Source organism: Grampus griseus, assembly GCF_964374135.1.
Source record: "Grampus griseus genome assembly, chromosome: 4".
Lineage (NCBI taxonomy): Eukaryota > Metazoa > Chordata > Mammalia > Artiodactyla > Delphinidae > Grampus > Grampus griseus.
The window spans coordinates 24,527,992-24,542,778 of NC_138997.1; the positions used below are offsets into that span (position 1 = coordinate 24,527,992).

At 39.9% G+C, this 14,787-nt stretch overlaps 1 protein-coding gene across 1 annotated transcript in view; it reads left to right on the plus strand.

Moving 5' to 3' along the window:
- The window catches only part of SMAD1 (SMAD family member 1), a 76,992-nt gene extending 63,077 nt beyond the window's left edge, over window positions 1-13,915 (plus strand). The window contains exons 5-7 of the mRNA XM_082653276.1: window positions 1,949-2,170; window positions 8,415-8,671; window positions 12,570-13,915. Of these exons, the coding sequence (XP_082509402.1) occupies window positions 1,949-2,170; window positions 8,415-8,671; window positions 12,570-12,713 (623 nt within the window). The 3' untranslated portion in view covers window positions 12,714-13,915. The remainder of the gene's footprint in view (window positions 1-1,948; window positions 2,171-8,414; window positions 8,672-12,569) is intronic.
- Window positions 13,916-14,787: the final 872 nt, after the last annotated feature.

The following is a 14,787-nucleotide window of genomic DNA, read 5'->3' on the forward strand; positions in this document are numbered from 1 at the left end:
AAATGACTCCTGTCTCACACATCCTTGGAATGTGTGTTTGGGGAACAGAATAGCAGGAGAGAATGGGCACAGCACTGTGAAACAGTTATAAGCCTGTGGACCTGCAGCCATGGTGGCTAAGCCCAAAATGTCTGATTTCAGGAAAGAGACCCTCAATTTGCTTTAAAATTTTTCCTTTAAATGGCTTAAAATTCTTTCCCCATTAGAATAAGTTTACACTTAATATTTTCATGAGGACGGGCTATTGGCCTTGTGGTTGTTATACTTTGGTGGTTTTCCTGGAGCAGGGGTCAGCAGACTGCAGCCCACGGGCCACTTCAGCCTGCTCCCTGTTTTTGTAAATAAAGCTTTATTGGGACACAGCTGTGTTCATTTATTACATATTATCTGTGGCTGCTTTTGCACAGCTAGGGCACAGTTGAATAGGGGCCATAGAGACCACGTGGCCCCCAAGACCTTTCTGGCCTTTTACAGAAAAAACAATTGTCAGCCTCCAACCTGGATGAATAGTCCTGTGAGCAATCCTGACAGCTGATTCAAGCCCTCTCTTAGACTTCCCTGATGGTCCAGTGGTTACGACTCCGAGCTTCCAGTGCAGGGGGTGCGCGTTTGATCCGTGGTCGGGGAAGTTCCGCCTGCCGTGCGGCACAGCCGGAAAAAAAAAAAAAAGCCTTCTCTTTATGATGTTGCAGTCTTCTTTAAGATTTGGCACCTGTAAATCACTAAAACTTTGCTCTTTGAAATACAGCTTATTGACATGGGATAACACTTAGCATACAGGGAAGATGGTGTGTGTTTGTGTTCACAGCTTACCTGCTTAAGTGTATAAAGCAGTTACTGTATGTGTGGATTTTCTTAATGATCATTTTCCTTATTTTCTTTACCAAATTCTACAGTAAAGCTCATTTTAATATTCGTGGAGGTTGATGTGAAGAACGCAGAGGTCATTCTCCCTTAACAGTTAGAGTTCGTGCTTCCAATGGGGATTTTCTCTTTTTTTTAAGATTGTACACTCAAGTCTTCATAAACCTCGGATCATTACATATTGGCATACTAGATACATATGGTTTGTATTCCTGGAATTGCTAAAGCACTGGTATAAGAGGTTTTACTACAGAAGGAACTTATCTTTAGAACTTTTTAGTTGCAAATGTTTAGAAGCATGTTCTGTTTGGAGATTTGTTAGTCTTAAGAGATTTGACTTAACAAGCTGCATCCTGTCAGTAAAGCTGGGTAATTTCCATTGTTGGCCCATTCTGGGAATGGAGAGACAAAACACACCTGCTCTGCATGACTTAAAGCAAATATAAGGAAGTTAGCATGAAATCTGGATGAGAGAGATATGATTCATCCTGTAAGAATGGCCAGCTGGCAGGATTTCTTCCTGAGCTTGAGGACTGGAGCAAAGCTGTAGCTGTGAGAGTCATTGGCAACCGAATGTGAAGTAAGGTAACTTCTTATCAATAATTAGAAACTGATTTTCATTGCTTTGAAAAAGCGTCGGCCTTCTGAGGCGTTGTCCAAAGTAACTCCTCTTTGTGCCAGCACCTTTGGTACATTTCCTGTCCTCTGTTGTTCTCTCCGCACTTGTTTTTTCACTTGCCACTTGTTGCGTCTCTTTAGATGGTGAGCCAGGGTCAGTGGTGGGGTCATTTCCATTTTGGTGAATTACAGAGCGTTCAGCACATGCTGCTCGTGTGCTTGCTCAGCCAGTGTCTTGGTTATCTGATGGCCACTGGAGAAAATATCTTCCAGTGAAAGGTGAATGTCGCACTTAGCAAGGAGTGTACCTGCTTCTGAGATCAGAGATGAACTCTATACATCATCATAGCAGTGGCTTCTTCACATCTTCATTCCACGACCCTGAGCCAACTTCACCACACAAGTTTCAGTTTTTGAGAGCCCAGGGCACTCACCGTTGTTGACTCTCAGCTTTTCTTTCTTAAAGATGTTCAAGCAGTTGCTTACGAGGAACCAAAACACTGGTGCTCTATTGTCTACTACGAGCTCAATAATCGTGTGGGCGAAGCTTTCCATGCCTCCTCCACGAGCGTGCTGGTGGATGGCTTCACCGATCCTTCCAACAACAAGAACCGTTTCTGCCTTGGGCTGCTCTCCAACGTCAACCGGAATTCCACTATCGAAAACACGAGGCGACATATCGGGAAAGGTGAGCTTTCACTGGAACCTCTCTCAAAATGTTTGTCTGTCGTGTCCCTCTTCCGCCAGAACTCACCAGTCGTTCCTGGAGTCAATACCAGATGATATACACTTGCCGGTACGGTTTATAAATATTTTTTCAATTTGTATTATCAGGAAGTTCTTCATTTTCCAATCAGCGATTTTTGCGGTCTCCTGACTCATAATAATTATAGCTGGAATAGTGATTTGCTATCTGGGTACACCATTCTATCATGTGTTTTGCCAAAGAATGAAATAGCTGTTAAAAAATTCTTTACAACCTAAAACTAAAAGCAAAAAGCAAATGAAAACAAGTAAACCGAATGTATTTCAAATGAATACCATGACCCACTGGGGAAAAAAAAAAAGAACTAATTCAAAATAACTTATGAATATATAGTATTTGGCTATAGAACCTCAGCCTGAGCCAGGTAAGGTAGAGCGACTGCAAACAAGTCCTGAACTCTTTTTAATAGACTTGATTATTTAGTGGCAGTATGAAGGAGACAGTTATGAAATTTTAAGATGTATTATAATATTAAGCAAATGACTAAATGTGTGGTTGTTGGGGTAAACCTGGGTTTTCACTGTGGAATAAGAAGAGACATACAGGGCTTCCCTGGTGGCGCAGTGTTTGAGAGTCCGCCTGCCGACGCAGGGGACACAGGTTCGTGCGCCAGTCCAGGAAGATCCCACGTGCCGTGGAGCGGCTGGGCCCGCGAGCCACGGCCGCTGAGCCTGCGTGTCCGGAGCCTGTGTTCCACAACAGGAGAGGCCACAACAGTGAGAGGCACACGTACCACAAAAAAAAAAAAAAAAAAGAAGAGACATACAAGTGTGGAGAAGGGTAAAAAATAAACCGTGTGGAGGTAGCAGTGTGAGATCGTGATTTTAATAATGTGTACATGCGTGTTTATGTACTCCTGTACACGTGTATGAAGGCATATGTGGATGTGTCTCTGCATGCATATAGTTTCTGATCTGTCTGCTGAGAGGGCCAAGAGGCAAAGATACCCAGTAGTAATAAGCACATACAGTGCTCAGACCATCATCTCTTAACTCCATGGCTGCTAAGAGGAACCAGGGCTTTTGGAGAAAGGGCTGACTGACTCCAAGGCTGAGACAGGTAGATGGAAGATGAGCCGAAACGTTCTGTTATGTCCGAAAGTAAACAAATACTTATGCACATGATGGAGGCATTTCCCAGGAGCCAACTTGGAGGGGCTTCCACTGGCCAACTCTGGGATAGTTCGAGCACCAAAATAATTAAATACAGTAGTGAGTTTTAAACCACTGGAAAACCATAGTAATCCATAAGTCCATGCCAATAACAGATAAATAAATGAATGGGGAAGGCTGACTGGTAAATGCAGGGTGAGTTGGTGGAGTTAGAAAGTCCCCATTTTGCAACCAACAGGCAAGAATAGTCAGTGATGCTAAATATAGAGAGAACTTTTTATGAGAATCAGGATATTTTCATGGTCTTTAAGTATCTCCTCCCAGGCTGCCTATTACTGACATGGGAGAATAAAAATCAGTAACTATTTAGTGGAGAAATTGGACAACATCTTGACTAGGCGATGAGAATTATCATCGCCAGTGAGAGGCAGATGGAGGTCGTGAACCTCCAGCTGTGGTGCTCTGAGGAGGGAGTAACGTCACCTACACAGAAATCCAACTGAGCATGCAGATCTGAATCGAATCTCAGGGTGCCTTCAGACAGACCCCAGACACAAAGGGTGAGAAGGGACTGTATTCTTCCAAAATACTGATGTCGAAAGACAAAGATGTGAGAATGTTCCACATTAAAACGGCTAAAGAAACATGACAGCTCTATGTAATAATCTGCCCCTGGACGTGATCCTGCAGCAGACAGGGGAAAAGTACTACAAAGAGCATTATTGGGGTCAGCAGACAGAATTAGAATATGAGTGGTAGATAAGATAGAAGTATTACATCAGTGTTAAATGCAGTGGCATTGCTGATTATGGTGTGGCTTGTAAGAGAAGACCCCTATTCTTAGGAAATACACACTTAAGTATGTAGGGGTAAAGGACCATGATGAAATGGTTCAGGAGGAAATTATATATGTATCTTATGCTTATAGATAGAGATATCTATCCACCTAAAACAATCCTGTGTCCGAATGTATACATGTATGTACCTATGTGTGTGTATATGAGGGTGTGTGTGGAAGAATAGAGAGGACAGAGGTACCCATGATGAAGCATATGGAGTGAACTGTCCCAACAGGTGAATCTGGAGAATGGTTGTGTGGGTGTTCTTTGTTCTGTTTTTCTTTGTTGTTTGTTCTATTTCTGTAAGTTTTGAAATTATTTCCAGAGTAAAAGTTTTTTTAAATGACCTACTATGAAATTTAGAACAAATTAAAAGGTTATTCAATAGGTGCTTAAAAGACATTTGAGATGAAGTTTAACATTGAATCCTGGAAACAAAAACAACAACTCTTAAAACAGGAACTGATAGATAATTCCGTAGTAGGCTTCAGGAAAAAATATAAGCCTAAACTACACATCTAATGATGAAATGTCAGAACTCAGGTTCATATCGTATAGGTATCTTTCTGTGGTCTGTAAACCCCTGAAATTGTATATAAACACAGTTTTGCATACATTTGGAACAGAGGGACATAGTTTTCATTATATTCTAAAGTTGACCATTACTCCAATGTAGTAAAAAGCCATTGTACTCTGGAACATTCCTATTAACAATTAGGAAGAAAATAAGGATTCTGGGAATGCTGTTATTTCAAATTGTTCCAGATGCCTCGACTCTAGTTTTAGAAATTATATATCAGTTTTCTTTAATCTGGCAATAACCAGTTAGCAAATATAATGGAGAGGAAAATTACATTCTCAGTAGCAGCAGAATGCGTAAATAATCTGAACCAGCAACATATGAGAATTATGTAAAGAAAACCAAATTTCACTGAGAGCGAAAGAAAATTTGAATAATAAATAGGTAGTCTGTGTTCCTTAAAGAAAAGGCTTAATATTGTGAGAACAGTTTAAGGATATTCATTCTTCCTAATTTAATTCATAGTTTAAACAATCCATGTCAGAATCACAATGTTTTGTTTTTGAAAGTTGGAAGATGTATTCTGCATATTACCCAGAAGGATAAATAAGTGAAAATAGCTAAAATTTTTTAATGGAAGAGTAAAGAAAAAATTCTCAAGGTGACGATTAATGAAAGATTATGAAACTACAATTAAATCGGTGTGTAGAGAGAACAATAGAATAAAGTAAACTCAGACTATACTGTATTTAAAAATTTAATGTATGATAAGTGAAGCATAACAAATTAGTAGAGTCTTCCAGTGGTCCTGCAATAACAAAGTTAGCTTTGGGGGGAGGCTGGGGGTAGAAACCCTGCCCCATTCCACATATGCAAATGGATTAGTGAGTTGAATTATTTTTTAAGGCAAGCTATTGAAAAACTAGAAGAACATATATTGATCAAGAGTGGCAGAGAGGACTTCCCTGGTGGTGCAGTGGTTGAGAGTCTGCCTGCCGATGCAGGGGACGTGGGTTCGTGCCCCGGTCCGGGAGGATCTCACGTGCTGCGGAGCAGCTGAGTCTGCGTGCCATAACTACTCCGCAGTAAGCCCATGCACCACAATGAAGAGTGGCCCCCGCTCTCTGCAACTGGAGAAAAGCCCGTGCACCGCAGGGAAGACCCAACACAGACAAAAATTAAATAAATTTAAAAAAAAAAAGGATGAGATAGACTGGAAAATGCTTTTAAAAAAAAAAAGAGTGGCAGAGATTTTCTAAGCATAAAAAGCAACAGAAAGATTGCAAGAGATTTGTCTACTTAAAGATTTCAAACTTCTGTAGGTTAAAGAAAAACGGTACCGTGAACAAAATTAAAAGACAAAGGACTAACGGGGAAACAAATAAGAAATAAATTATTTATATCTTTCCCATATGCGCAGCTCATTAAAAAAATAATAAAAATACTAGAACCCCAGAGGAATAAATAAGTAAGAAATATGAACAGTAAATCCATAAGAGAAACACAGATGGCTAGTAAACAGAGGAGAGCGTATCAAGGCTCACGTGCAAATTAAAACAATATTGTTTTCCAGCTATAAATTAGGGGAATTTTGTTGTTGTTTTAAACTCAGACTCAGTACTGGCACGGGTGAAGTGAGAAAGGCACTCATCTGCTGCTGGAGAGAGTGTATATTGATACAAGTGCTCTGGCAAAGTGAATCAAGAGCCTTCGATCCAATGACATAACTTCCAGGAATTGCTCCTAACGATATTATCAAAAATTATGCTGAGACATTCATCATGGCATTGTTATCATAGCAGAAAATTAGTATCAACAGAATGGTCCAATGATGGGAGAATCCTTTAAATAAATTGTTGTAGTCATTCAATGGTGGAGATATGTTAGATGTTTGCAAAGAAAGTTTAATGATACTCAAGACCGAATACGATGTGTATTCACAGTTACTGCCTCTGGGCCTCTAAAGGAGTGATAATGTTTTCTGCTTCTTTATATTTTGCTTTACTTTCTAAATTTTCTAAAATGAAAATTCCTCATTTTTATAATAAGGAAAAAAGTAGCAAACACACACACACCCTTAAATTGTTTTCTCTACATCAGACAGAAAAATGGGCTTCTGCTCCAGCGGCTATTTAATTGTTACAGCAGTCTTAGCCATTGTGTATACATATCAACACAGCACATAGTATTTTTTTTTCATTTTTCTAAAATACTTTAGTTCACTCAAATCATGACAGCCCTGTAGACACAGCCATCAGCTCGACTTGCATTTTTTTCCTTCTTTCTTTCTTTAATATCTTTATGGGAGTATAATCGCTTTCCACTGTTGTATTAGTTTCTGCTGTACAACAAAGTGAATCAGCTATACGTATACATATATCCCCATATCCCCTCTCTCGAGTCTCCCTCCCACCCTCCCTATCCCACCCCTCTAGGTGGTCACAAAACACTGAGCTGATCTCCCTGTGCCATGCAGCAGCTTCCCACTAGCCATCCATTTTACATTTGGTAGTGTATATATGTCCATGCCACTCTCTCACTTTGTCCCAGCTTCCCTTTCCCCCCACTGTGTCCTCAAGTCCGTTCTCTACGTCTGCGTCTTTTATTCCTGCCCTGCCCCTAGGTTCATCAGTACTACTGGTTTTTTTGGATTCCACATATGAGCACATAGTATTTTGGATGAGACAGTAGGTTCTTGCATTGACTAAGCTTTGCCAGAGTTACCTGCAAGGTCCATCACTGAAAGCCACATGGGATGTGACTGTTTGCTGGGTGGCCTATAATGGTGTGGGGTTTTGTCAGAGTGGTTTTTTCCCCTTTCATTTTTTTAAAGGCTGGGTAAGATCAATTTCCTACACTCCTGGCACTCTAGGTCTCACAGGAAGAAGTTTGGAGCAGATAATAGTTGAGTGAGATCAGATTACACACAGTATGAATTACTTTTTCTAGGTTTTTTTCCCCCTGGGCCTTACATCTATTTTTTTTTTTTTTTTTTTTTTTTGCGATACGTGGGCCTCTCACTGCTGTGGCCTCTCCCGTTGCACAGGCTCCGGACACGCAGGCTCAGCGGCCATGGCTCACGGGCCCAGCCGCTCCGTGGCATGTGGGATCCTCCCGGACCGGGTCACGAACCCGTGTCCCCTGCATCGGCAGGCGGACTCTCAACCACTGCGCCACCAGGGAAGCCCTGGACCTTACATCTTACACTTCTCAGCAGTACTTCCTCCACCTGTGGTTTTCTAGTTCTTTTACTCCTCTCGATCCTCCCTTCCCCTACCCTAAAATTTTTTGAAAAGCTTAGCTGCAAAATAAATACAAGAGAGCTTATGTAACGAATATGCGTAGGATCCCATGGTCAAGTTCAGCTTTATTGTGCTATGTTTTTAAAGTGAGAATTTGCTCTCAATTCATGGCCAAATAGGCCTTAAGTGCTTTTCAAAATGAAATTGCTGCACTCTGTTACTTATTTTTAAGAGACTTTGTTGTGTTATTTCCTACAACCTTCTAGACATGCATGTTGACATACGGACATTGTATTAACTAATACAGTTAACTAAGATTTTATCAATTGTGCAAGACTTGGAGAATGTCTGTTTATCGAATCAACCACGTAAATTTACATTCTGAAGCTACACGGATGCTTTTCAGCTGTGAAAAGCGATAATGACCACACTCTGTGCTTTGTCTCCCTGCAGGAGTTCATCTTTATTATGTCGGAGGCGAGGTATATGCTGAATGCCTCAGTGACAGTAGTATCTTTGTGCAGAGTCGGAACTGCAACTACCATCATGGATTTCATCCCACTACTGTTTGCAAGATCCCTAGTGGGTGTAGTTTGAAAATTTTTAACAACCAAGAATTTGCTCAGTTACTGGCACAGTCTGTGAACCATGGCTTCGAGACAGTCTATGAGCTCACAAAAATGTGTACTATTCGCATGAGCTTTGTGAAGGTAAGTGAGCTCTGATTCCTCTAGTCAGGGTTTAATGCACTTCCATGTTATATGTAAATCTATATCCTCTTGATATGTGTCCATAGACACCAACTTATTATCTAGACATTTTTAACCTTTAACAAGGATGTCAACTATGAGGAAAGTATCATTGGAATATAGGAGTGTTTGTGTTAAATGTTAGTAGTAGCAGGCTTTAATAACTTTTCCTTATTCAAGTAGCACTATTTTAGCTATTGTAATACTATTAGAATATGTTATTATGTATATATATATAAAGTATATGCTTTAAATGCATGGTTGTCTTACGAGATCAGTTCTTTTTATTTTTATTTTTTTGTTTATTTATTTTTTGGCTGTGCCACGTGGCTTCAGGGATCTTAGTTCCCTGACTAGGGGTTGAACCTTCACCCTTGGCAGTGAAAGCGCAGAGTCCTAACCCCTGGGCCGCCAGGGAATTCCCAGAGATCAATTCTATAAACGCACCCCTCTTTTTTTTTAATGCTATGCTTGTTAGTACTTTTAGGACGGAGACACTTGTTACTTTTGTTTCAACAATAAGCAAGTGGTCTTTTTTTGTGTGTGAGAGTAAAAGTTCATCACACTGAGATTTATTTTTGATTCGTCAGTTTTTTAGTGGTTCCAGTAAAGCTTGTGATTTTCTGGGTTTTTTTTTTTTTTTCCAAAAAACAATAATTTATTCTCAGGTACATATGGGTGGGCAAGGGATGCACTGATCTAGTATGAGTGCCACTGGGGGTGGCTCTGTCCCATATGACACTCATCCTTTTTTTTTTTTAATACATCTTTATTAGAGTATAACTGCTTTACAATGTTGTGTTAGTTTCTGCTATACAGCACAGTGAATCAGCTGTACGTATACATATAGCCCCATATCCCCTCCCTCTTGCGTCTCCCTCCCACCCGCCTTATCCCACCCCTCTAGGTGGTCAGAGCACCGAGCTGATCTCCCTGTGCTATGCAGCTGTTTCCCACTAGCTATCCATTTACATTTGGTAGTGTGTATATGGCAAAGCTACTCTCTCACTACATCCCAGCCCCCCCTTCCCCCGATTTTCTTATATTCAAGAGTTAATAAGGCCCTTGCCTCAGCGCTAGGATTGTGCTGTGAGATTCGAGGAGGGTGAAGGTTACAGACATCGCTCACAAGAATTGATCTCTTTTTTGCCTCCTCTTCTGCCTCTGAGAAATAAAAAGTTTTAAGATGCCATCGAAATGGAAAAAAGAAACTCTCATGTCTGATTAAATTTATGAGTCAGAAACTTATTCCAGTGGCTGACTGACGGCTCTGAATCCTCAAAGATAGATTTTCCTCCTCTGTTACTCTGAGAAACAAAACTAATTATATATTTGGGCGAGGCAGTCACCTTTCATATCCTCTCTTCAGAAGCTCACAGAACTTGTTGTTAAACCTGTTCTGTGCTGTATTTATTACAGAGGGTAACTTTGGAACCTTACTTTGTTAATCATCCTTTACGTCAAAGGTATCTTTCCCTGAATATCATTTTTTCCCTACTTCTTTGAGTCACATTAGCAGGTTTTCAGTGTGTTTTCTTGAAACACAATTCAACAGTTTCTTATAGCTGAGTCCAGAACTTTTTAGTATTGAAGGTTTTTTTTTTACCTTTTCAAGAGGCTTACCTATATGCTATGTACCTATGAGACTACAAAGAGCTTTCTCATCCATTAGTAATGTGCACTGTTTAATTGTTGACTTAGCATTTTGACTGAAATGAATTTTAAAATGAGGACAGTGAGTTGCCAGCATTGTTTGTGTTTGTTGTTTTTATTGATATGGAGGAAAGAAGACCTCTTGAGAGTCAGGAGATCCAGGTTCTAGTTCTGTGTGTGTGTGATTAAGGACCCGGGATTCCTTCCTGATCCCCACGTTCATTATTTTTAAAATGGGTGGCTGCGGGCTTCCCTGGTGGCGCAGTGGTTGAGAGTCCACCTGCCGATGCAGGGGACACGGGTTCGTGCCCCGGTCCGGGAAGATCCCACATGCCGCGGAGCGGCTGGGCCCGTGAGCCATGGCCGTTGAGCCTGCGCGTCTGGAGCCTGTGCTCCGCAAGGGGAGAGGCCACAGCAGTGAGAGGCCCGCCTACCGCAAAAAAAAAAAAAAAAAAGGGGTGGCTGCAGTTGGGGAACTGTGGTGATCATTACTGAGGTCCCTTGATAAGTCTATTGTTATTGAAGGACCACTCTAGGAGAATTTATGACTCCAATGCTCTAATTGGCTTTCTCCTCAAACTTATTTCTTATGGATTACCCAATCAATTTTAATGATTTTACTTTTACACATTTTTAAGTATTGACTTTTACACAAGTAAAAACCACCGTTACGCTGATAAAAAGTGTTTATAATGCAGAGATATGCATTAAAAATGTATTAGATTTCATTTATTCAGCAAACATTTTTAGCACCATTCCAGAGAATTAATACAGAGATGAAAAAGCACCTAAAGTGTCTAGCTTCAAGATGCTGATGGCCCAGTCTGTGTTTAATTATAATATAAACTGGTAAGTATTGGAATGAAGGGTTATACAGGCTATAATGGACATAGCTAGGAAGCTGGATTTGGAGAGTTAAAGATAAACATCTTATTTTAAACCCCCTGCTGACATGACAAAGGGCAGCTACTTTATTATACATTAGCAACAAAAAATTTACACATGGTACAACATTGTTCTTTATTATCATAAGGACTGCATACTTTGCCCTCTCACACTTAGCATCCTAGAGAAAGGATATAGAACGTTTTACTAATATTAATAGCCAATTTTGTACTATTTTTTAAAGATGATCATTTTTGGACTTTAATATAAAACACATACTTTATAAATTAGTTGCATAGTAAACTCCGCATAGCTGAAAACTCCAAGTCATTTCAGCTGAACAAGTGTTCCTGGAGCTTCTGCTTTGTGCCAGTCACTGTGCTAGATGTTTGAGATCAAAGATAAATAAGATCTGGTCTCTGCCTTCAAAGAACTTACTATCTAATGTAGGAAACATGCACATAAATCTTCTGCTTAAACTTAGCAGTTTGTTGATATATGTACAAATGCATGGATGTTTATACATATGCAGTTCATGTATCACAACTTTCTCTTGAAAGTTCTGATATTCAGATACGTTTCTTGAAATTCCTGGGGTAGGTAGATAGCAGAGATAAATAGAACCTGGCCTTGTCTGACATCCCTCAGGAAACAAGGGTTTATCAGGCCCTTGTATGCCATCATCCACCATACCAGTGAGGTTTTGATCTTTGCAATGGCAAAACTATTTTTCTCTTTTGTACAGGGACTTGCTTCTGTCAGCTTTCATGTCTTAATTCAGTAATCCTGAAGCTACCTGGCAAGCTACCCTCTCGTACAGATGATTCAGGGCAATGGCTAGGTGTTACTAATAGATTTTTGGATACTTACATGCTCCTGCCAGTTTTGCTTAGAGATTGAAAGGTCAAGCTCTGTGTTTATAGAGACTTCAGTGGCTAAATAGGAAGAAACAGAATGTCAGTTTGTCTTACATGCCTTTTTCCTTATTTCCTTGATGATGAAATGAGAATTTAACAACATCTGTCACAATATTATCGGTGAGATAATGGGCAATAAAAATGAAAGTTAGAAAGTATCTTTATTACAACAGCCTTATAATGTAGTTTGAAACTTTCATTCCCCAAGACCAGTACTTCTTAATCTGGAACCCATGGATGGCCTCTGGGGAGCTGTGAAATTGCCTGCCAAATCATGTGTGCACGTTTGTCTTGTGGAGAGAACCGGATCTTTAATCGGAGTGTCTGATTATGTGAGCTCTTTTTACTTCATAAGTTGAACCACTGAGTCAAACAAGTTAAATGACCTCCCATGTTGTTTCTAGGGTTGGGGAGCAGAATACCACCGCCAGGATGTTACTAGCACCCCCTGCTGGATTGAGATCCATCTGCATGGCCCCCTCCAGTGGCTGGATAAAGTTCTTACCCAGATGGGTTCACCTCATAATCCTATTTCATCTGTGTCTTAAAACGGCCTCGGGCTTCTGCCTCTTGAAAACTATTGAGCCTTGCATGTACTTGAAGGATGGATGAGTCAGACACCATCTGAACTGACAAAGGAGCCTTGATAATACTTGACCTCTGTGACCAACTGTTGGATTCAGAAATTTAAAAACCTGGGTAACATACTGTTGATATAAGAACCTGTTTAGTTTACATTGTAACATTCTATTGTAAAATCAACTAAAATGCATACTTTTAGCAGGACTTCGTGTATAGTTAAAGGAGAGATGGCCAAGCCAGGGACAAATCATCTATTGGAAAAACGGTCCTAAGAGATTCTGTTGTGTTTGGCACTTTAAGGTCATCGTTTGGCAGAAGCTGAGCATTAATAGTCTTTCTGACGTGTGTTTTTATCAGGTTTAGAGCCCATGTGGAGTCTTCTCACATGGGTTTTCATAATATTTTAAAACTATTTGTTTAGTAATGGTTTTTGTTTGTTCGTTTTTTTAAGTAAAGGTTAATCTTGGTGATATACATAGTAATCTTTCTAAAATTGTATGCTGACCATAATGCTGTCAGAATAATGTTAGGCATATGCTCTTTGCTAAATATATATGTACAGAATATTTGGAAGTTAAGAATTGATTAGACTAGTGGATTTAGGAGTATTGGAGGGGGCGGGGGGAGAGGGAAATGACAAATGTAGAATATACTGTAAAAATTCAGTTTGTTGCTTTAAAGAAACAAACTGATGTCTGAATTTTGCTGTGTTTCAATTTTTTAGAGATTTTATCCTACCTTTTTTTTTTTCATCTTCTGTCCCATCCTCTCCAAAAAACAGTTATGCAGCTGGTTAATTCATATAACTGTGAGAGCAAATGAATAATTCCTACTATTCTGAAATTGACTGCCTGTATGTTTCAGTACCAATTGTATGGAGTGCTTGAATTTAATAAGGAGTTTTTATGGAGTTTACAATACAGAAATAGGCTTTAATTTTCAAGTGAATTGTTTGCCAAACCTAGTAACTCTGTTAAATATTTGGAGGATTTAAGGAACATCTCAGTTTAAATCCATTTCAAACTTTTTAAGTTTTTTTGTACTGTGTTTGGTTTTATTTTTCTTCTGCTAATCTTTTATATTCACTTACGCTCTCGTACATTGAGTACTTTTATTCCAAAACTAGTGGGTTTTCTCTACTGGAAATTTTAAATAAACCTGTCATTATTGCTTACTTTGATTAAAAATTTGTTGTTTCCTTTCTTCACGCACAAGATTTTAAAATGAATAAAGCTCACCACTCTCTTGAGAGATTTTTCTCAAATGTTCTTTGCCAAACATAACAAACTAGATGACTGAAAACCTAAATTGCAGAGACAGGGAGACTGAATCATGGAAAGAGCAGAGTCACTTTAAATCAGAAAAGAAAAGACATATGGAACTTTAAAAATTAAGAAAAAGCTAACTTGCACAACCTGGAATTCCAGATCTAAACATACCTTCTCGTGTGAGCAGTGTCTGTAGCGGCCATTATTGGTGAATGCCTCGCAGTCCACCAAAAGTCCCAGTTTCTAAACTTCAGATGAGGATGCAAGGATGAATGTGAAAGGACGTAACATTGGGGGAAGAAGGAGAACTAAAACTGCAGCGAGACAGGATGATCGCTTCTGCCATCTACTTGTGACTGGGATGAACCCATCCTCTCTCTCTCTCAGCCCCACCTCACCCCCAAAATGGAGTTTGCCCACGAAGGACACAGATTTGGGGAGACTCAGATTCTTCCCTGGCCAAATAGATGCCACTGTTTCTCCTGTACATTTTTGTACCTCTTTCCCAGAGGTATTTATCAGCCCCTTCTATTCCCCAAACTAGGACCAAGCAGAAATTTCTGCTGCATCTTGCTGTCTCCAAAAGCATCATGGTGTAAGTGTAGAAAGCCCTGAATGGAAGACCTCTGTTATAACACACATTCATGCTTTGCTAGGGCATTTCACTTCTGTGAACCTCTGTGTCCTCATCTGTAAAATGGAGATAATGTCGTTGTGTCCTCATCACAGGTTGAGGGGAGGATCTATTGGAAGAAAAATGTGTTTGAATATA